Below are 25,241 nucleotides of genomic sequence, written 5' to 3'. Positions count from 1 at the left end.
CTAAATAGAGGTAAGTTTAAGATTTAGAATATATAATTTTGTATTAAAATGTTTTCTTATATATTTTAGTGTGTTGCAGTAGTCTTAAAACTAAGTGTATTTACTGTTATATAATAGTTTGACAAATAGATGACATTTTAAAAATTCCTCACTTACTACTTATTCTGATGTTTTGGCAACGCTGTGGGGTTCTGACGTCGAAAATCTTGAATGACGTGTACGCATTTTTATATGAAAAATACTATACCTTTGGACTATAATGTATTGCAAAACTAATATCTGTGTTGTTTTTAGTTAACGTTTCTAACCAATATCTCGTTCCAAAAGATGGTACTCCTCTTAGTGGTTTAATTCAGGACCACATGATTTCTGGTGTGCGACTATCTTTAAGAGGAAGATTTTTTAATAAGTAAGTTTTATTTTTGGTCGTTTAAATATCGTGTCCAAAGCAACGATAGTGTTAGTAAAATAATATTAACAGTCAGTCGAATGCAAATCTATTATTTTAAATATTAAACATTTTATAGGAACGTGGAAAGTGCAATACAAAGTAATCATTTAAATGAAATGAAATCGTCAGTTACAAAATTCGTCAGATTTTCGTCACTTAACTCTGAAATAACATTTTTTTGTGTTCTTTCAAAGAACATCAAAATAATGTAAACCTAGAAATTCATACATTTTATTCCTGTTTGTTGGTTTTGAGGTGATTGATAATAAATCAACACCTGTTAACGTACTGTGGAAGTACCGTCGAGACAAATGCGTTTAGAAGTTTTTTTTCCCTGCTGGTTATAAGCCGCTGGGTAAAAACACTAAGCCGCTTTGCGCTTAAAGTCAGTGCTGAGAGCTAGTGAATGTACCCAATAATTATGTGAAGAAATACTCAGAAAGCAACATACAGAAATAAATCTCTAGCCAACTACCTATACTTAGCTGAGAAATAAAAGGTTAATAAGTTTATGTCCGTTATAATAGACAAAGGACCTGAAAGGGTTAGTTGTTAATTAGATTTATAAATTGTTTATTTTTCTGTATAATATTGTACCTATATGTAATAATATATTATACTCTTATAATAATATTCATTTTTAGACAAGATTATGAGCAACTAGTTTACCAAGCTCTCTCGTACAAAACAGGTCGTATAAAGCTCTTACCACCAACAATTATAAAACCACAAGTATTATGGTCTGGGAAACAAATTTTATCGACAGTTATAATTAACGTCATACCCGACGAAAGGGAATTAATCAATCTTACATCAACAGCTAAGATTTCTCCTAAAGTAAGTATATAAATTAAAATTAAGGTAACCAATAAATACGTTGAATAAAGAAACGGACGGTTAGCCAGCAAATACATAAATTTTCTTCCATAACTCTCGTTCCTATCAAATTGTATTGTATAATGTAGAATTTTAATGTTATTTGTATATCTTGATTCAATATGCGATTATAACAGTTGATTCGTACGGTAAATGCCGTTAGTTCGTTGTGTCTCCCATTACTTTCTCGTTCTTTATTAAACGTTCACATTTGTGTTTCACTAAACCCAGTAGGTTTCAAGATACCTACTTAGGTTCGCTTCTCAAAGATTCCCCACGATTCAGTCGTGATTAGATGAGAGTTCAGTTACCAGTTCTATATTTGTACTAGTTGCGTTAAGTTTCTTTCTATGTTTCTCGAGCTGTGTTTTAAGAGAATAGAAATAGATAATTGTGTCTTTGGTAGAAATCATATACTTGCTTGACAAAATTATCCGTTCATATACTTTTAGGTTTTAACCATAGACATATAATACAAATAAACTGACTGTTGCAATACAGGCCCGTTCCCCCAGTGCGACAGAGAAAACTGACGCAAAGCAGTCCCTGCATCTCATTCTAATGGACCGGGTTTATCGACCACGTGACCTTCCCATTGGTCATTTATGCATGTTTGATAAACTCGGCCCATTAGACAGAGAGAGAGAGAGAGAGAGAGAGAGAGAGAGAGAGAGAGAGAGAGAGATGCAGGGACTACTTTGCATCAGTTTTCTCTGGCACACACTGGGGGAACGGATTAATAAGGGAACGGAAAGGATTAATAAGTCTTTGCCATCTACATTATATTTTTTACAATTTGACATACTTGAGTAACTTGTTTTGAATTGTATCCACGTCTTCGATAATCCAGAAACCATGCATAGTCTATAGTGAACTGCTTATTGTTACAAAATAGGTCTAAAAATTATTTTATTTTACAGGCTTGGCAGAGAAGACCGGCGAGGAGATGGAGAGCAGGAGGTACTATATTTCCTGATGACAAAGTTATGAGTGAAGCTCAAGTAATAATTAGAGGTGGGGAACTTCTTGTGGGGATTCTAGATAAAACTCACTATGGGTCGACTCCTTATGGTTTAATACACTGTGTTTATGAGGTAATCCAATTTTTAAAGAACATTGTGTTGCTATAAAATGAAAAATATTTTAGAAGAGAAACTTAATAACACACAAAGGATCAGAAAGGCTCTTAAACGAAATTTAATCTTAATACTCTTAATTCATTTTAGATTTTGATGAGTTGAAAACTAATCTTCAAAACTGGGCTTAGCTTAAGCACCCAGAAGTGCAAAATCTTGAAATTTACAAGAATATGAAATTTAGAGGGATTGGGCCCTCACTTATCTCACATCAGGGCAGGATATTTTAGACCAAGAATGATGTGAGTGCTGTTTTGAGTAGGGACGTACTGTTCCCGGATAGTGAAATCCATATTCATCGGAATTATGTCGTTTAATAATTTAATACTTTTTGGTATCCACTGTTTGGCTTTCCAGTTATTAGTGCAAGTACTTCAAAGTTCACTGAAGATGAACTGATAAGTCCGAAAACGTTCGTTCTGAACAAAAATCGACCATTGTTATCCAGTTGGATTTTTAATTTAATTTTTTAATTAAATACTTGCACTAATTACAACAGAAGTGTTCAGTTCGATGTTAAAGTTTTTTAAATATCATTACGACATTATTGACTACATCAAGTTCCGTTCCACTTTCGGATATACATACTTGATATATCAGAGGCAAGGGCACATAATCAAAATCACCATCAGAGTGTTCATCAAGCTCCTATTGACTTCCATACTTATTCCTAATGTCATCAACGCTATAGACTTCATCAAACCACCGGAACGGAACAAGTGCTCCTCTTGACGAGGATCCATTATTTTTCAAATTAAAATGCTCATAAATATTTATTTGAAAAAAGAAGTATCAACCTTACTTTATGTCTGCAAAAGAGACTTTGAAAGAAAATAATTGTTTATAAACCCACTGCAGTATTTATCATTCACGCGCTCACTGTTGGCTTGCACTGAAACAATTAGGCCTATTGTGTATCTCTGACTGACAAAAAATATCCACCTATTGTTTACACAGAAACAAATTAGTGTGTTTAATGCAACACGTTAACAAAACAACATAATACTAGCTATTCATTAGTATCATCTCTATTCACCTAACCGATTCCTAGGTGAAAGTTGTTGTTTCAGTCCAGTCTTTTTAAAAATGTCTATTATGGCCTTTGGTGACACTTTTACGAAGTCGTAAGGCTGTTGCATAGAAAGTGTTCCACCGTCTCGTCTTCATCCTGACAATATTTACAATCCGCACTTTCTGTCAATTTTGTTCATGTGCTTCTTGAGGCTACAGTGTCCTGTTAGGAGACCTACTATCATTCCTATTCATACCTAGTAGATCTCTTTGGATCCCTTCTTCGAAGGTTCATATATAAAAGTCTTCGAATTTTTAAGACCCATTTGTTCGTACCGGTAATTACGTTTCATCCATTCCACCCAGTCCGATATTGTTCTTTTGGCTGTGCTTCTTGCTATGCCAACGAAAGGATCTAGGCTTATGAAAGGCTTTGGGGGATTTTAGGCTTCTCCTTTAATTAAGCAGATTTAGTGCAGCATTCACATCTGATGCTTGAATTTAAACAATATGAGTTGCGGATGTCAACCAGCTCAAAAATCTTCGTCAGAAATTTGAGGTTTGAAAGTTAAGATAATTTAAACCATTTTAAGGTCATTTCAACATTCAACATAAACTATTTTACATTATAACGCATTCTGTGGAGCTATTTCAAGATATAGTTGATTTTTTTTTAAGAAAAAGACCTTATTTCTTATGTTGAATTTAAGGTTAAAATAAGTTTATTGACGTTTCAATTTCCACTTCGGAAATCGTTCTCAAAATACAAACATTAATAAATTAAACAAATTTTTGTTTTTTTACTTGGTGAAAAATTCTTCTAATAATTTAATTTTATCTGACTCATTTATATTGACAACTCTGACATATATTATACTATTATAATATAGTCGTCTATTTTAAAATAGACGAATTTATTGTAAGATAACTCATTTGATTACATGAAATCAACTTTAACTTGAGAATATCCGTCAGAAAAAAAAATCATAGTATGTGATTCGTCTTTAAAAAGACATCCACATGTCATGAGGGCAGTAAAATTCTCCTGTTAGTGATTTTATAGTAAATCGTGAGGAAAAAAACCGGGGAAAAGCGTGAAAAAAACACCAAATTCTGATTTTAAATGTATGTTATTTAAAAAAAATAAATGATATCCTCGATATGTTACTGATTTACTACTTATTCTTCTTCTTCTGATGGCGCTACAACCCTTTGTGAGTCTTGGCCTGCTTAACAATGTTCTTCCATTCTGCCCTGTCGGATACTTTCCTTCGCCACTGCCTGATGTTCATGGTTTTAAGATCCCTCTCTACGTCGTCTATCTATCTTTTACGGGGCCTTCCTCTTGTTCTGTTTCCTTGGGGCTTCCATCTCTGGACTACTTTTACAGCTCGATTATCTGGCACTCTTTCTAGGTGACCAAGCCAGTTTAGTCTTTGTGACTTTACAAATCTGACAATATCTGCGCTCTGCATTAGTTCATCCAGCTCGTGGTTCATTTTAATTCTCCACGAACTATCGCTGCATCGGGTTGGTCCAAATATCTTCCTTAGTATTTTGCGCTCAAATATTCTCAGTTGATTTTCATCAGTGGTTGAGAGGGTCTAATTACTGTTTTGTAGATTCTCAGCTTAGACTCACGATTCAGTAACTTACTTTTCATTAAGTCTTTGTATGCATAAAAGCACTTATTACCGCTAAGAATCCGTGCTTGTATTTCTTGACTGATGTTGTTGTTATCATTTATTATTGAGCCTAGGTAGGGAAAAGTGGAGGCATATTTATAGGTATGGTTGTCTACCTTCAGATTCTCATGTTCATTCGATTTTGTGCACTCCATATATTTTGTTTTGCTTTCATTTATATATAGACCAAATGTAGCAGCTTCTCGTTTCAGTTCTATAACTTTTTCGCTTAATACCCTTTTGATGCGGCTTATTATGGCAACATCATCCGCATATGCGCATATTTGCATAGATCTTGTATTAATACAGCCGTTTATATCCAGTTTTCTAACAACAGCTTCTAAAGTTAGATTAAAAAGTGTTGTTGATAATGCATCCCCTTGTCTAACTCCATTTTCAATAAAGGCCTGCGTCATATCTCCATCTATTCACACCATAGCTTTGGAAGCCTCCAGAGTCATTCGTATAAGTTTAACCAACTTATTGGGTATCCCTAACATAGATAGTTGCTTTAACATCTTTTGTCGATCTACTCCATCAAACGCCTGTTTGAAATCGATATACAAGTTGTAAATAGGTATGTTATATTCAACACATTTTTCATGTATACCTCTTAACATATGTATTTGGTCTATAGTTGACCTCTTTGGTCTGAAGCCACATTGGTATTCACCAATAATCTCCTCCGAAAACGATTCCAGGGGGCTGTATATAATTCCTAATAATATCTTGTAGATGACATTTAAAACTGTTATGCCCCTATAATTTTTGCAGAGTCGTTTGTCTCCCCCTTTGTACATAGGAAGTATGATTCCCACTTTCCAATCTTCTGGGATGACTTCTAGTGTCCATATGCGGTCGATTAGTTTATGGATACGCCTCCATAGCGCATGTCCACCATTCTTTATCAGTTCTGCAGTTATTCCATCTGTGCCAGGTGCTTTGTTATTTTTTAGATGTTTTATGACGTTTATCGTTTCTTCCAATGTTGGTTGCTCAACTAGTTGTTCTGCTGTGTGGTGAATTATCTCTTCATCTTCGTTTTGTTCTTTTTCTGGGTTTAACAGCTCTTGAAAATGCTCCTTCCACCTTTTCATTATTTCCTCTTTCTCGCTGATAATTGCCCCATTTTTGTCCTTGCAAACTGTTGATCTTGTTATGTATCCTTGGGTGCATTGCTTGATTTCCTTGTGGCTTTCATTTACTACTATCAAATTCTCTATCTTCTAAGCTGATTTCATGTAATTGAATGAACTAGGAACGCCGTCCCAGGATCGCCACCCAGCAATATTGGCAATATCATTTTAAAGTCATCTACTTTAAAATGTAGAACATACGTCTGAATTGTCAATATAAATATAAATATTGTGGCTTATTTCCAACAAAAATAGTAGTTGGATTAAGATACCACAAGAAAATAGCTTCATTTTCAATATCAATTAATCCAAATACATTTACTTACAAATATTAATTTTAAATAAATAATAATTTTATAAATAAAATCATTTAATAAAAAAGTCATTTTTTTTTAAATAAGAAAAATTGTACAGTGTGTTGTTTAAAAAATTCCATAGGCTTTTCTATCGAACAGATTTCAACGATTCGAATTTTATTTGAAAGCTTTAATGCACTTTAATATGTAAAAAATGTCAAGTATTAAAACTTTTTTTAGCTCTATAACTTTTTTTCAAAAATTTACATTACAAAATTATTTTGCGAAAACAAATTAATTTATTGTGCTGAAATTTTGTGTAAAATGCTTTTAAATAACTCAACAAGATTATTGAAAAAAAATATTGATTTTTGACATTTTTTTTATGGTTTTTGCTAATTTTGCAATAATAATAATAATTTTTTCAATTTGTAATCAATTCTTTCTTGTAGTAAATTCAATTGCAATACTGTTTTGTCTTTGAAAAATCTTTTGTAGATTGTCGAAAGTTGTCGAGATATAGCAACGAAAAGAAGAAAAAAATTGAAAGTTTCCTATTTTTTTCCACAAATTGTTTAATAAAAAATTTAGGACACCGTTAAAGTGTCCGCAAAGTGAAATTGGCATTTCTAATAAGTGTGGATGGAGTGTTCTCCATCATTGAATGTTCCTCACTTCCTATAATAATATGGTCTATTTTATTGCATTTGCTAAGTATTTTTGTAGTTATTTATACAAATCTTTTGTTTATTGCTATTTAACTTCCCCTGGATCATAAATCCCAATAATTGTGAAATGATCTCTGTCAAATTTTAATGTTATCTTACTTTTTTTTCAAAAATTTGCTTAGAATTTCTTTATTTTATATAATTACGGATTTGCATTAGGTAAAGTCGTGGTCAGTTTTAGATACAAAAAGATTACCAAAAATAATTGATTTTTTTCATATTTTCCGCAAAACTTTGAAAACAGCCAAACCTGGTTTAAAAAAAACTTTTAACACAATATTGGGAAATATCTATGATATTTTATAGAAATATATAAAAAGAAATAATCTATAAATACATATATTTATATATATACATGTATATGTATATATATATATATATATATATATATATATATATATATATATATATATATATATATATATATATATATATTAAAAATACTTAATCGACATTTAATATTTGTTTTTAGATCTAATAATTTTTTATAATTACTTTCAGTTATATGGGGGTACTTATGCAACAAGATTACTTTCTTCGTTGGCCAAACTTTTCATGAGATTTTTGCAACAAGAAGGGTTTACACTTGGTGTACATGATATACTTACGGTAGAAAGAGCTGATGTTAGGAGAAGGCAAATTATAAAAGACTGTAGACAAATTGGAAAAGAAGCCGTAACTAAAGCTTTAGATGTACCTTTAGATACTCCTGATGCTGAAGTCGTTGAAATAATAGAAAAATTAAGTGCTGCTGATCCCAAAATTAGAGCTACGATAGACAGATCCTACAAGTCTTCCATGGATATTTTTACTAATGAAATTAATAGGTTAGTAATGTAATTATACATGCTTTTATAAAAAAAAATAATTCCTGTATTTTTAGAACTTGTTTGCCTGCTGGTCTTGTTTGTAAATTTCCTGAAAATAATCTTCAATTGATGGTACAATCTGGAGCAAAAGGTTCAACAGTTAACACTATGCAAATTTCTTGTCTTCTTGGTCAAATAGAATTGGAAGGAAAACGGCCACCTGTAATGATATCGGGAAAATCTCTACCTAGCTTTCCAGCATTTGAGTTTACTCCGAGGGCGGGAGGGTTTATCGATGGACGATTCATGACTGGTATTCAACCGCAAGAATTTTTCTTTCATTGTATGGCAGGACGTGAAGTAAATTATTGTGATACAGTGAATGTACATTTTTTATAATATATGTTTTAGGGCCTTATTGATACAGCTGTTAAAACTAGTCGGAGTGGATATTTACAAAGATGTCTCATCAAACATTTAGAAGGTCTACGTGTTGGTTATGATATGACTGTGAGAAACAGTGATAAAAGTGTAATACAGGTAACTTTTTAGAAATTCATCTAAATTACTTTACTAGAAACCCTTTTTGGTAGTCGCTTTGTTTGTTTTTTTAGATCTTAATATATTCGTTATATCCCTATCCCTCTCTTTTATTTACTATGTCGCATGTCAGGCTCGATCAGTTTTTTATTTTGTACTCAGCCAGAGACATTCTTTAAGTCAATAATATAAAATTTGTCTTAAAGTAAATCTATTTTTATCCATAGCGTCCTCTGATATCTCGTATGTAATTCATTAATAACGAAGATGCTGTGTAGTGCCCTTTTGGTAGTCGCCTTGTTTGTTTATTCTATCGTAATATATTTGTCTTATTCTCCCCTTTCTACTACTTCACTACTCTTTCAAAGTGAAGATGATTTAAAACGTATGCTGCACCAATGTAATATAACTGCCAGAAAATTTAACATATTAATTTCCCACGTTCCCCAATTTAAGATGGTAATAATGTAAATTGGAGCTGGAAGGTCAGATAATAGAAAAAGTGATGGAGTTAAAATATCTAGGCATCACATTATCTAGCTACGGAAAGATCGAAACGGAAATGGAAGATCAAGTGAATAGAGCAAACAGCAGAATTTACAAAAAAGTCATCAGACCAAAAATGACATACGCGGCAGAAACACAACCTGACACAAAAAGAGATGACAAAAGGATGTTAGAAACAACAGGCATGAAAACACTTAGAAAAATGGATGGTAAAACACAATGGGACATAGCTAGAAGTGCAGATATACGACGTAGATGCAAGGTGAAGAACATCAAGGACTGGGTAAGAAATAGGAGAGTAGAATGGAACGATTATATAAGCCGAATGACAACACACAGAGTAGTAAAGACGGCAGGAGGTTCCCCAATAGGAAGACGATTAGTAGGAGACACTTGGAAAAATAGACAGAGTTATGTTTACATAAAAAGAAGAAGAAGAAGAACTTTAACTGATGTAAAAATGACAAAAATCAAACTTAATTTATGAACATTATCATGACACTGACTTCGAAGTAGTAAAAGAGTTTAAATATCTGGGGACGGTAATCACAGATGACAAAATAGAGCATTATACTCCCTATCATCAATATTAAGATCTAAAAAGAAAATCTAAATTAACACACAAATCAATTATTCGCCCAGTTGTTACATATAGAAGTGAAACTTGGAACATCAACGGGAAATAAATAATCTGCTAGTATTTGAAAGGAAGGTTCATAGAAAGATATTTGGACCCCAAAGAGATGAATTGACATGAGAGTGGAGAACGCGCCGCAATGCTGAATTGGTGACTCTCTATGGTACTGAAGACGTTAAGCCAGCAAAAGCACCAGGATTTGATAATATTTACCCTGAATTCCTAATAAATTGTGGCAAGTATACAAAAGTTTGGCTGGCTCGATTTTTTCACAGACATCATGGAAACTGGAAATATTCCACAAGAACTAAAGCGCTCCAAGATAATAGCCATACTAAAGCCAGGCAAACCCGCCGAGAACCTAAAAAACTACAGACAAATTGCGCTTCTCTCTGCCACCTACAAACTATTAGAGAGGCTTATATATAATAGAATCAGTACAGAACTGTTCCAGGTGATCCCAGTCGAACAAGCGGGTTTTCAACCAGAACGAAGCTGTGCAGACCAGGTAATGTCACTCACCACCTACATCGAATCGGGTTTCCAAAGAAGACATAAAACTTCAGCGGCATTTATTGATCTCTCGGCAGCTTACAATACAGTATGGAGAGAGGGCCTTATATACAAAATTCTCCGTGCAATCCCCTGTAAACCAATAGCACGCCTAATAGATAGCATGCTCAACGACCGAATGTTTCAAGTAGTGATGGCAACCAAATGCATCCAAAACAGAAGTAAGTTGCTTTCACCTGAACAATAAACTTGCTGGAAAGGAACTCAACATACGGTTTGAAAATACCACACTTACCCACAACAAAACACCGAACTACCTGGGCGTAACACTAGACAGAACGCTATCATTTAAAGAGCATTTAACAAAAACCGCCCAAAACTTGAGTACAAGAAATAACTTTATACAGAAGCTCTGCGGTACCACCTGGGGAGTATCGGCTTCCACTCTCCGCTCTACTGCCTTAGCCCTTGTTTTCTCGACCGCTGAATATTGTGCTCCAGTCTGGCTACACAGTCCACACGTAAAAAAGGTCGACAATCAGCTGCACAGCACTATGAGGATGATAGCTGGTACAATTAAATCAACTCCCACCCAATGACTTCTAGTATTAAGTCACATCCCACCTCCACATTTACGACGAGTTGACGCACTTACACGTGAATACAAAAAGATCATGAACAATATAAACGTGCCGATCCACCAAGAATCCGAGGATGCACGAAATACCCGTCTCCGTTCTAGAAAACCACCAATGAAAACGGCAAGAATGATACATGAGGAGTTCAACATCACGAATGCATGGTTCCAAGAATGGAACGAATGGCAAAATAACATGCCCTGCATTACCCACAAGCCACCAGGTTTTGATCTTCCACGCAAAACATGGTCCACTCTAAATAGGATCCGAACCAGACATGGCAGATGTGCATACATGCTACATAAATGGGGAAAGAACCCGTCTCCTCAATGTGACTGTGGGGAAAACCAAACCATCGACCACATTATTGAAGAGTGTCCCTCAAGATCCTACAATGGTAGCCCTGAAGACTTCCTGTTTGCAACTTCAGAGTCAATTGATTATATAAATGCACTTGATGTTTGTTTGTAATTATTTAAAGTTTGTCAAATACCTATATTACTAGTGTTTGTGTATTTGTTGTAAATGTGTTGTAGTTGCCATACGATAAATAAATAAATATGGTACTGAAAACATCGTCAGACATATAAAAGCTAACCGGATAAGATGGACAGGCCATGTGGCAAGATTAGTAGAAAACAGAGTGCTAAAGACAATGTTTTTTGGGAGACCAGCGGTAGAAGATCAGTAGGCCGTCCCAGAAAAAGATGGAAGGATGATATTGAAGCTGATTTATCTAGGATTGGGGTACAACAATGGGAAATGGAAGCGAAAGATCGTAGAAGATGGAGGGCTGTATTGGATTCGGCGAAGACTCATCCCGAGTTATATAGCCAGTCAAGAAGAAGAAGAAGAATGCCACTTACTGATTCTAGTATTTCTATATCTTTTGCATTTATCGAGATCAAAACTATCATTAAAACAACCAATGTTTAAAATTAGACATTGTTTTTTTCCTTTTACACACTAGTATGAACAAGATGCTGCTCGCCAAATGACTTCATAGTTTATAGCTTTTGATAGATTTGACTACAAAACTGAAGTTTTTATTTCTTTTTATATAGTTTAACTTACGTTTACGAAGAATCAATTGTTTAATTTTAGTTTTTGTATGGAGAGGATGGAATGGATATTTCAAAAGCTCAATTTTTCAATGATAAACAGATGAGCTTCTTGGCCGAAAATATCAAGGTGTTCGGTAATTCTGATACGCTTAAACAGTTGAAGAATGACGAAGATCAAGAAGCTGTAAAACAACATGGGAAAGCGGTAAAAGAATAAAAATATTTAATTTATTTTATAAATTTACATGATAATATTTTAGGTAACAGAATGGAAGAAACAACACGGAAATCCATTAAATCGTGTAAGGAAAAGTCCATTTTCCCTATTTGCGAGATATGTTCAAAATAGGGCTGGAGATAGAAAAATTTTAAGTAAGGAGCAGTTAATGAAACTTTGGTATGAATTAGACGGGGACATAAAAATAAGGTAAAATTTAAATTATCAAGATATAATATTTCATAGCTCTGCTTTTATTATAGCTTACAAAAAAATCAGAGGAAAAGTATTTTTTTAGAGAATTTAAGTTAAGTTATATTAATATAAAACAATGTCGTTAATACCAATACACGGTTAACTGATATTCCTGTCATAAATATAATACTTTTGATATATCACGGGTCTTCGTGATATGTTATAATAATATACGTTAACCAATTTTCAATATCTGTTGTGATATTTATTAATAAAACTTTTCTTATTATAAAAAAAAGTTCCACATTCGCTTCACTGTCGAATAATTTAGCGGACGATTGTTCAGGCCCTGGCCAGAAAAACAAAAAGGCTAACGTAGTAGTTTTAAATTCTAAATGAATCTGCTACTTAGACTGAAATAGGCTGGTATATCGGATCAACCTATAAATGAGCAATATGGCAAGAGATGGGGGCTTACAGGTCGGTGATACTCCTCCATAGATCCCTACCCGATGGACTTATATGCCTAATAAACAGATATCTATATATTATATCTTAATTTGTCTGACTATTCAAATATTAACTAGTTTAAGATATTTGAAAATTATTAAATTACCGCATGGCACAAATCCGCCCTCCGTTGTATCTTTCAGAAATTTAATATTTCTCCAATTTGTTTAAATAAGGTATATTTAAATAAAGATGTTTAAATATCTAATTGAATTGAACAGAGGCAGTATACGGCATATTGCAGGACGTTACTACTCTACAAAATCTATTTATATATTTATTTGATGTAATTATTACAATTAAAATCGTTTTGGAAATGGCAGGAGGAAAGTAAAAAACATCGGAAGTTATATTAAGTTTAACTATAAGTCACAGGCACAATATAATAGTAATAATAATTAGCACGTCGAGCTAGGTTGACCCGTGGCTTGATTGACCATTCTCGTCCATCACTTCTTATCCATTGCTTTAATCCTCTAATTTGTCACGTTGAGTCTTTTTAGATCATCTACATCCTTTCTGCATCTTGTTTTGGATCGACCTCTTCTCTGACGTCCTCCTATTGTACTTGACAGGTTGCATTTTCGGTAGTCTATCCTCTCCATGTGTCCTAGCCATCTTAGTCGTTGGGTTCTTATTACTTCTAGTATGCTGGACTATCTCATATCTACAGTCTACATCTATACTATCTCAGTATAACTATCTCAGATTTTCATTTGTCCTTGCGATCCAAACGCCGTTCCCCATTTTTTCTACAAATATTTTCCTTATTACTTTTCGTTCCCATATCTGCACCATTTATTGTTTTCTTTTTTTTATTATTTAATGTCCATGTATCTGATGCATAAGTTGCTATACGTCTAATGACCGTTCTGTATATTTTTAATTTGGCACCTCTTAATATGCAATTATTTCTTAGTAACCTATTTAATGCATAAACACACGTGTTCGCTTTCATTAGTCTATTTTGGGTTTCTTCTTTATTTGGTTTTCGTGTTATAATTGTTCCTAGATATTCGAACTTCCTTAAGTCTATATGTATTATTATTTGTTTGTACTGTTAAATACTTTACTCTTACATAGTCTTGGACTGTGCATTCCATTTTGTTTTTATGTCATTATTATATAGTCCCCTTTTTATTTCATTTTCTTCTTATTCTTTAGGTATCTATATCACTTTATTATTTATTACACATTATCTATTTCAGCAAGAAAATCTGTTCTGTTGTGCTTCTTCCTAATCTAAAATCCGCCTGGTATTCACCCATTAAATCTGCTTGTTTTTTTAGTATATTCTTTATGTGCATTGACAATATTTTGTATGCGATGTTTAGCAATGATATGCTCCCAGCCACAATATAGGTACCTATCTAATATGTGTTCTACAAAAGTTATTAGACATTTTTCTATTTTTATTGGGAATATCCCTTAATTTTACTTTAAAATTAGTTTATTTTGACGTTTCAATTTCCACATAGGAACTCTTTCTTTAAGTACAAAACATTAATAAATTAAACAAATTTTACATAATGACGGTATTAGTTTTGTGTTTCGATACAGGGCAGCGACAAGCCGCTTATACGTATTTCGACCTCTTTAGGTCTCTTCAGAGCGGTATTCGTTCCGTGCGTGACTGACGCGACACCTACCGCCTTCATCTGACTGTTTTGGACCTACCAATTTTCAGGTATAACATATGACATATGTTTGACATTGTTAAATACATGCGAAATTGGCAATTATTAATAATTAACTTTTTAATTATATTTTTTCAGTTTATGTACAAAATAAATGTAGTATTAAAAACTGGGTTTCCCAAAATTCATCATAATATATCTTTTTAACCCCAAACCGAAAAGAAAGGGAAAAATCTAGTACTTGGAAATTAAGTTTTTCACGTGAAAGAGCATATAATTAAAAACAGTAATAGTAAAAGGTATGATATAAAAACTAAAGTCATCAGGCACTCTGCAGTTAGCTTGAAACCTTATAAAATTTCATTTAAGGTAAATTATTTAAATATTTCCTATTTCAATTGCATAAAAGTGAGATTATGTGATATTTACTTTTTCATATTAATAGCACGGATCCATCTTTTTCTTTTCTCTAATTTATATGCAATCTTTGGGAACCTATAAAAACTACACTTCCTATTTTTGCTATTATTAGCACAATTAAATACGCAACATGTATTTGCACACATTTTTGATAAAATGTATGCGTAAAAAGATTCCATGATTCCAATTTTGTCATATTTCGCCGCTACGCACGCTGGCATCGTTTCAAGGTACCCCTACCATGGTCACGCATGGAGCGAATAGCCAATACTCTGAATCCAAACAAAAATCTTTCCCGTCCTAGAGAATAGTTATCAAAGTAACTATATACGGACGTAACTACGCCATCTAAAAACAAAAAGAGAAATCAAAGAGCAGTGGCTATACCGCTCTGAAGAGACCTAAAGAGGTCGAAATACGTATAAGCGACTTGTCGCTGCCCTGTATCGAAACAAAAATCTAATACCGTCATTATGTTGCCGAGTAATTTATCAAGATGTTTGCTTTGCAAGTTTTAGAAGGCACAATGGTAAACATTTGAATTCGGTTTCGCCAGGTAGAAATCGTTTGATTTCTCTTTTTGTTAAACAAATTTTGTTTTTGTTACTTGGTAAAAAATAATTTAATTTTATTTGACTCATTCATTTTGACAATTCAGACGTATATTATACATTTTAAAGTAGTTGACTTTAAAATGATATTGTCAATATTTTTGAGTTGCGTTTTTGAGACGACTTTATCAGAAGATAGTTCATTCGATTAGATGAAATCAAATTTAACTTAAGAAGCCGTCAGAAAAATCATAGTATGTGATTTTTCTGACAGGTATAGTCGAATGAAATATCTTCCAATAAAGTGGTACCGACAATGCAACTCAAAAAATATTGACAATATCATTTTAGTCATCTACTTTAAAATATGTAAAAAATATATATATATATATATATATATATATATATATATATATATATATATTTATATATATATATATATATATATATATTTATATATATATATATTTATATATATATATATATATATATATATATATATATATATATATATATCTAAATTTTCAATATGAATGAGTCAGATAAAATTAAACTAAAAGATTTCTTTTTACCAAGTAACAAAAATAAATTTTTTTTAATATATTAATGTTTTGTATTTTGCGAACAATTTTCGAAAACCGAAACATCAAAATAAACTTATTTTAAAGTAAAATTGTAGCTTATTCCCAATAAAAAATAGTAAATTGTATTACGATGTCACACGAAAATAGCTTCATAGCATTATTAGACATATTACATTTTTACAATATGACATTTTAAAACTAACAATTTGAAAGTAAATAAGACAAACGAAACGATACTGATGTAGTATTGATATAGAATTTCCAATCTCCGAAAATTTTGAATAACACTGGGCCCATAACGGTTTCTTAATATTGTTCTGAAGCTATTTTCTTGTGGCATTTTAAATTAATTTATATTTAAATGGGAATAAGCCACATTAAAGGTTAAAATACGTTTATTGACGTTTCAATTTCCACTTCGGAAATCGTTCTCAAAATTATAAGTAAAGTAAGAAATGAAGAAAATATTCACTCCAAACATCATACAGCATGTCAAAAAGGTCTCTTATACAAAGATGACTCATATTACAACCTCGTGCTTTAGTTTCAGGAACTAATCATATAATGACAGTTTTATTTGTTTTGTGCGTGACCGTGGCGCTACCTATCCTATCTTATTTAGTTGGTTTTTCTGGAGGTTTATTACTACATAGTTTTATAAGGAAGCAATAATTGTATTTGTGATAATGAATATTTAAACAATTTTTTTTTTTTATTTTTCATGATTATTAGACAAAAAATCAAGATAAATAGCAAGAACTCCGTAGAATTCCATTTCTGATCACCATATAATGTTGATATAATGTAGGTAGTGTGCTTTAGTTTTCGATTAGTGATGCACGCGGGACGTCTTTCATTCAAACAGTTCTTTCTTTCCACGTTCGTATTTTACTCTGTTTACCCAAGATAATGTTTCCGTCAGAATTAGTTAGATTTACTTTCTATCTCCGTTTAATCTACCTATCAGGTCTTTAACTTTCGTATGTACATTGTCACTATCCTACTTTAACTGTCCCAATTTCTTCGCATTTTGCCATTGCTTATTTTTCTTTAGCTTTTGTGATGTTCGTTCTTATTGTTATATTTATCGTTATATATATATATATATATATATATATATATATATATATATATATATATATATATATATATATATATATATATATATATATATATATATATATATATATATCTGGCTCATCTGTCATCCATGATTTTTCTTGACTAATTTATCTGACTAAGTGTTTTTCTTTTAGATTTTGAACTATTTCTGTCTGTAATCTGTTTGATCTATTATCTTATGTGGGTCATAATCTGATTTTTCTCCATACTCACGCAGACTGAATAAGAATTCAAAAATATTGAATTAATACGTAGTAATACAAATCGACAGTAGTACCACTAAATACAAGATAGAGTAATAAACAGTTTTACTAGTACTGAAAGGTAGTTAAAACTATCTTGACTCTATACACAGCTATAGCTGACTGTAGTAACGTGTCACCATACGTGTAAAAATCAAATTTTTGAAAAATTTGTTTACCTATATGTATTTTTTAAACTTTTAGCTTCATCGAACAATGCAAGAAGTGTCCAGATCCCATAGAAGCCGTTTATCAACCTGATGCAAATTTCGGAGCTATAAATGAGAAAGTTGCGAAACTTATCAAGAACTATAAAGGATTCGAAAATAAAAAAAGCAAGAAAGAATTTCAAGATGTTATAAAATTGAAAGTAATGGAATCGATGTGTTCAGCGGGAGAACCAGTTGGACTTCTTGCGGCACAAGTAAGTCGTATTGATCTTATTTTGGAACGTTTTAATAAGGCCCAATAGTTGTTAGAATTAATCAGTTAAATATTAAGCTGTGTACATAGTTATTTTTTTTTATATCGGTAATTCAGCAATCTATTATAGTTATAAACATATTCTAATAATAAGCGTGTTTGGGGTTCGAAATAAAAATTGATTTTAGAGAGGGCAGTCCAATGACCGGACCTTTAGTATGCATCAAACATGACATTCCGACAATATGCTATATCTTCTTCCTAGCCTTCTGTCGTCCATGTTTGGATATAGGCCTCTCCCAACTCCTTCCGTCGATCTCTATCCTGAGCAACATATTTCCAATTTCTTCCGGCTATTCTTTTAATATCATCAACCCATCTCATCTTCCTCTTGGTCGTTTACTTTCGTAAAGTCTCCAATGTTGTATTGTAGTATTCCAACGTTGGTCTTTTTGTCTAGCAGTGTGGCCCGCGAAGCTCCATTTAATTTTGTCAATTTTTGTTGCTATGTCCTCTACTTTTGTTTTGGATCTTACCCAGTCGTTCCTCTTTTTATCTGACAGTCGTATACCTAACATTGCTCATTCCATTGTTCTTTCTGTTGTGGCTAGTTTATTCATGTTTGCCTTGGTTAGGGTCCAGGTTTGACATCTATATGTCATGATAGGAAGGATGCATTGGTTGAACACTTTGCTCCTCAAGTATTGGGGTATTTTGCGGTTCTTAAGTATCCAACTAAGTTTTCCAAATCCTGCCCATGCTATTCTTGCTCTTCTAGTAATTTCCGCACTTTGGTTCTCTTTGTCAAGTCTCAGGATTTGGCCTAGGTAGATATATTCCTGGATTTGTTCTATCTCACTGCCATTTATAGTTATCATCTGGGGTCATCTGTGTTTGTCATTATTTTTGTTTTTTTCATATTCATTTTTAGGCCGACGTATTGGGAGCTGGCTGCTAGTTCCCCCATCATAATTTGCAGTTCCTAGAATGTGCTCGCTATAATCACTATGTCGTCAGCGAATCTGAGGTGGTTTAACTTGTTGCCATTAACGTTAATACCATAGGTTGACCAATTTGTAGTTTTGAAGACGTCTTCTAGGGCTAGGTTGAAAAGTTTTGGCGATATTACGTCTCCTTGTGTCACTCCTCTTTTAATGGGGATGGGATTTGTATTTTCGTCTAGTTGTACTATCATAGTTGCATTTTCATATATATTATGTATTAGTTGCCTATATCATCTATTCTACAATTATGAATAGCTTGTTCTATGGCCCACATCTCGATACTATCAAACGCCTTTTCATAGTGGACAAAGGCAAGAAATACGGGTAGTTGGTATTCATTTGCCTTCTCTATCAATGTTCTCATTGTCAGCAGATGGTCTGATGTACTATATCCTTTGCGGAAGCCAGTCTGTTCAACCGGTTGGTAATTGTCCATTTTGTAGGTTAACCGGTTGTTAATAATTCTCATAAATAGTTTGTATACTTGACTGAGCAACGATATAGGTCTATAATTCTGTAGATCACATTTGTCCCCTTTTTTGTGTAAGACTATTACTAGACTCTAGTTCCAGTCTTTAGGGATCTTGCTATTATGGAGACATCTATTAAATAGCTCTGTTAGTACAGGATTGTTAATGTCTTGCTTGTTTTCAAGAGCTCGGCAATTATACCGTCGTGTCCTGGAGCTTTATTATTTTTTAGCTCTTTTAAAGCTCTTTCTATTTCGAATCCCTTTATATTTGGTAGTACTTCTGATCCCACGTTTTTTATTTTTCTTTTGACGTTCTCCTTTGTTGTTTCATTAGGCTGGCCTTGCGAGCTGTACAAGGATGTGTAGAAGTCTTCGACAATATTTGTTCTTTTCTCTTCCTTATTGTTGGCGTCTTTAATTTTGATGATTTTTTGAACTCCCAGTGCGGGTCTTAGACATTTTAAGCCTCTGTTGTTTTCAATGACTCGCTCTATTAAGTTCTCGTTCCATTTTTGTATGTCGCGTTTTAGTTCTTTTCTAATTGTTTTATTAAGTTCTCTGTATTCTTGAGTATGGCGTTTGTTTTGCGCTAGTAGTTGTCTTCTTTCCGTCATTAGCTGTTTAGTTTCATTGCTTATTTTGTCTTCTTTAGTACTTGTTTTCTTTGCGGCATGTAGTCCTTTATGTGAAGGATCAGATTCGAACTTATTTGCTAAGACCTCTCGGAATTGCTCTTCATTTGTTCTTAGCTTAAAGGCATCTATCCTCGTTGTTTTTTTTTTTTTAATCCTTTTTCTCTCTTCTTTTATGTTAATATTTATTTTTGCTCTAATTATACGATGGTCACTACCCGTTGTTACGTTGTTTATTGTTGTGACGTCTTCAAATATTCCTTTGTTGTTTGAGAGAAAATAGTATATTTCATTTTTGGTAGTTCCGTTAGGTGCGACCCATGTCCACTTTCTGTTAGGTTTCTTTTTGTAGAAGCTATTCATAACATACATGTTTTCTTGTTCCAGGAATTCCATGAGTTTTTCTCCTTTTGTGTTTCTTGTGCCGAATCCAAAATTTCCAATCTTGCTTTCAGAGTCTTCAATCTTACTTCCAATTTTGGCGTTAAAGTCTGCCATTATTATTATTTTGGATTCTTTGTTGTTGTCTATAGCTTTTTTAACGTCTTCGTAAAAAGAATTTATTTCCTCATTGGTTGCTTTTTCAGTTGGAGCATAAACTTGCACGATCTTTATTTTAGTTTTTGGACTTAGTTTTAAGACCATGTACGTAACCCTGTCTGATATGCTGTCAATTATTTGAATTTGATATTTTCTCTTCTTGTTGATTAAGAAACCTACTCCACCGTATGTGTAGTCTTCCCTGCCTTTATAATAGAGTCTGTTGCCTGAATGTAAGTCCACATATCCTTCACCTCTTCTTTTAACTTCTGACAGTCCCATTATGTCCCAATTCAAGTTCCCCAATTCCTCTTCTAGTTCGTAGAGCTTTTCATCTTTTGCCATGGAGCGGATGTTGTATGTTGCCAGAATCCTCGGGGCAGACCATTGTTACGGTGTGGGACTGTGGAATAGAATTCCTACCCACCTGGGGTACCTTCCGTATTTCTGTTGCAATCGACATGTTTGGTTTTGGAGGTTTTGGCCATAACCCACCACGCTGGCCAGACGGGTTGGTGGGGTATAAGAATGTATCGTGTCACCCATTGTAACCGAGGTTAGCGGCCTACTCAGTTCAGCCAACACCCCTCGGAAAAGATGGATCGGCACCACTCATTCTTAATGGAATGCTATATACAACATAATATGCTATATACAACATAGTTATTAAACAATTTTATTTATAACCAATAATTTGAATCACTAACAATGTGAGTGTGTGAATCAATGATTAAAATTATTTATTTGGCACTAAGAAATTGATAGAAGACATATATTTTATGAGAAAGTTTAGATAAAGAGATATGATGCTTACTTTTGTGATCAATGTTCTATTTTTAAAATCAGACGTTTTCTTTCAGATCACCGAAACAAATAATACTTTAATGCATTATGCACGACTGTTGATTTACATATCTATTGTTAATTTAGGTATAATTGAAATTTTCACCTTCAATGTTTTTTTAGTCAATAGGAGAACCATCTACCCAGATGACACTCAATACTTTCCATTTTGCTGGAAGAGGTGAAATGAACGTTACTCTCGGTATTCCCCGTTTAAGAGAAATCCTAATGATGGCTTCACAGAATATAAAAACGCCATCGATGGAAATTCCATTCTTGCAGGTTCCAGATTTAGAATATAAGTCGAACGAATTAAGAAAACTTCTGACCCGCGTAGTGGTAGCCGACGTTTTGGAAACTATTGACGTCACTGTTGAACTTCAACTTAAACCCATTAGGTAGTCGACATATTTATCATATAATCTATATTTCAGGTTTTCAATAAAACTGTTATATTTTCTTGTTAATTTAATATTTTTTTAAAAGTTTGTTGTGGAGTAGGGTTTTGGCGTAGAAATTTAGAAAATCTCTTACACGTTTTGTCTAGCTTTCGAATTTATTTAATTCTTCTTCAGGACAACTAAGAAAATTACTATATTAGTTCGTAGATTTATAAAGTAATGATCTCTGAACTTACTCGTAGCAAGATTGTGTTTAAAGCTGTGACTTCTACATGTCTTATTAGATTTAATTTACCTAAAAAGATTTAGAAAAATATGTGTACTTTGGAGCTTAACTGCAACCAAAATGATGCAAAAATTGTATAATAAAAAATTAAATCTAATAAGATATGTGGAAGTCACACCTTCATACCCAATCTCGCTACGAGTAAGTTCAGAAATCATTAATTTTGTAGAATTACTACTAACTATAATCATTTTCTCAGATATCCTCAGGAAGAATTAAATAAATTCGAAAGCTAGACAAAACGTCGCAAGAGTTTTTCTAAATTTCTAGGCCAAAAAACTGCGCGTCGGATAAAACGGGCTACCCACAAAATTTAAAATTTTGTTTTTCTTATTTTTATCAAATTAAACTTATTTTGTATTGAGTCAGTTACTCTTGTAGCATATAACCTGACATTATCACTAGTAACAAATGGAAAACAAGGAAAAATTTGAGAAAATAATAAATTTATTGAAACTTTCGATGTACCATTACAGCTACAGTTATAACAATAATTTAATTATAGAGTCGAAACGGCAAGTATTACTGGTTTCAATAATGTGTGTTGCCACCACGGTTCTGGATAACACTCATCATTAGATTTGGAATAGAACTGATTACGTTTTGGATGTCACTTTGGGGAAAAGTGGTCCAGTCCTCAATGAGAGCCATTCGAAGCTCTTCACATGTTGTTGGAGCAGGTATACGACCACTTACATGCCTTTTGAGAAGGCTCCATATATGCTCAATAGGATTAAGGTCTGGACTTTGAGCAGGCGAGTTCATTTTTTAAATACCAACATTTTCAAGATACTCTGTTACAATCCTTGCCGTGTGTGGTCTCGGATTATCTTGCATTAGCAGAAAACTATTGCCAATAAACCCAGCATATGGCATCACATGATGTTGAAGGATCTACGTTATGTATCTGTGTGCTGGTAATGCTCCCCTCGCAATAAAAACGAGATCCGTGTGTCCCTCAAAAGAAATATCTGCCCAAAACATTACTGAGTTACTACCAAAAGCAAACCGGTGTGACCGAGTGCAGGCAGCATTAAGTTCTCCAGCCCGTTTGTAGACCTTATTTCGACCATCTTTATCATAAATTGATATTCTACACTCATCTGTAAACAATACTTTTTTTCAATCGTCTATTGTCCAATTGTCATGTTCACGGGCAAATGCAAGTATGCTTTTTTTGTGAGCAGCAGTAAGTAATGGCCCCATTGCTGGATTGCAAGGTGGCAAACCCTGTTCTCTTAACCTTCGTCGAACAGTAGAGACGCTAATTACTGGCCCTTGGGCTTGCTGAATTTGGCTTTGGAGCATTCTAACAGTTTGCGCCCGGTCTCGCAATGCAGCAATAGTAAGAACGCGATCTTCTCTGACTGTTGTGTTGCTTTTGGCACCCGTACCGGGTCGTCGTTGATGAGATCCAGTCTCAAGAAATCGTTGGTAAGTTCTCTGCACAGTTGAAGGGCTAACATTCAATTGTCTTACCACATCCCTTTGGTTTGCTCCATTTTCTAGCAATGTAACAATCTCAACAGACTTTTGATATTTTTCCGTCATTATTAAGAAATACACCCCACTATAAGGAGTCCGGTGTAACACTATCTAAGAAACTCGTTAGAATACTACAATAATTCACACAGTTCTCAAAACAATTAATTCCGAGAAGTTTCGTTAATAAGTAAATAATGAGTTCTGAGAATTCTAGGGTTTAATAAGTTTTGCGACTTTGTTTATTCTCTCACAGTTTCGATCTAGTTTCTCAGTACACATGATAATTCATTTAATGTAATTAACATAAAACAAATTAAAAGAAAACAATGAAAAGACAGTCAAGATTTGATATCACGTACAAAGCCTCTATGTATCTGTTTATACGTATTTCGCCCTAATAGGGCTCGTCAGAACAGCTATTCATAGGCTCTCTCAACGTGAAAAATAAATCTTTTCTATCTTTTAAGAAGCAACACTAAAATGGCTTCGAAATGGACGCAATAGCGACATCTGATAACAAATCCGTAAAATAGTTTCGAAACACAATTCAGATTTCTGCCTTAATCTGAGCCTTCTAAAAATTGCAAGGCAAAGCAGACGTTGATAAAGATGTTAATAGAGACATGGGGAATCTAAAATTTGCATTCCACGACATGGCTCCTCAATTAAGCAGAAATCATTAGCGAATTGGTTTCTTGTACTCATACAGAGTAGATCCGAATAAAATGAAAAAGACAGTCAAGATTTGATTTCACGTACAAAGCGTCTATGTATCTGTTTATACGTATTTCGCCCTAATAGGGCTCGTCAGAACAGCTTTGTACGTGAAATCAAATCTTGACTGTCTTTTCATTTTATTCGGATCTACTCTGTATGAGTACAAGAAACCAATTCGTTAATGATTTCTGCTTAGTTGAGGAGACATGTCGTGGAATGCAAATTTTCGATTCCCCATGTCTCTATTAACATCTTTATCAACGTCTGCTTTGCCTTGCAATTGTTAGAAGGCTCAGATTAAGGCAGAAATCTGAATTGTGTTTCGAAACTATTTTACGGATTTGTTATCAGATGTCGCTATTGCGTCCATTTCGAAGCCATTTTAGTGTTGCTTCTTAAAAGACAGAAAAGATTTATTTTTTATGTTGAGAGCGCCTATGAATAGCTGTTCTGACGAGCCCTATTAGGGCGAAATACGTATAAACAGATACATAGACGCTTTGTACGTGAAATCAAATCTTGACTGTCTTTTCATTTTATTCGGATCTACTCTGTATGAGTACAAGAAACCAATTCGCTAATGATTTCTGCTTAGTTGAGGAGACATGTCGTGGAATACAAATTTTAGATTCCCTATGTCTCTATTAACAACTTTATCAACGTCTGCTTTGCCTTGCAATTTTTAGAAGGCTCAGATTAAGGCAGAAATCTGAATTGTGTTTCGAAACTATTTTACGGATTAAAAAAAAAAACATTTAATAGCCTAAATCACATAGCGATCCAGGGGTACGTACAGTCAGCGTCACTTTCTGTACACCTGATTTTTAGAGAATGTATTGTTATTTTTAGTATGTACAAAACCTGACCATTTGGCTTGAAAAAAAAAATACAGTCGTAAATTACCCAATTGTTTTATTGAAATATTTTTATTTT

The 25,241-nt window shown here is 33.4% G+C and overlaps 1 protein-coding gene across 1 annotated transcript in view; it reads left to right on the top strand.

Annotated features, from left to right (window-relative positions):
• Positions 1-25,241, top strand: part of Polr1A (RNA polymerase I subunit RpI1) — a 94,829-nt gene that overhangs the window by 50,715 nt on the left and 18,873 nt on the right. Inside the window, exons 11-20 of the mRNA XM_072526592.1 lie at positions 295-409; positions 1,096-1,288; positions 2,248-2,421; positions 7,821-8,146; positions 8,203-8,488; positions 8,540-8,668; positions 12,068-12,232; positions 12,288-12,454; positions 17,710-17,929; positions 21,543-21,817. Coding sequence (XP_072382693.1) covers positions 295-409; positions 1,096-1,288; positions 2,248-2,421; positions 7,821-8,146; positions 8,203-8,488; positions 8,540-8,668; positions 12,068-12,232; positions 12,288-12,454; positions 17,710-17,929; positions 21,543-21,817 — 2,050 coding nt within the window. The remainder of the gene's footprint in view (positions 1-294; positions 410-1,095; positions 1,289-2,247; positions 2,422-7,820; positions 8,147-8,202; positions 8,489-8,539; positions 8,669-12,067; positions 12,233-12,287; positions 12,455-17,709; positions 17,930-21,542; positions 21,818-25,241) is intronic.

The sequence above is a fragment of the Diabrotica undecimpunctata genome, chromosome 3, assembly GCF_040954645.1.
Source record: "Diabrotica undecimpunctata isolate CICGRU chromosome 3, icDiaUnde3, whole genome shotgun sequence".
NCBI classification, from domain to species: domain Eukaryota; kingdom Metazoa; phylum Arthropoda; class Insecta; order Coleoptera; family Chrysomelidae; genus Diabrotica; species Diabrotica undecimpunctata.
This window is presented reverse-complemented; position numbering and strand designations above follow the sequence as displayed.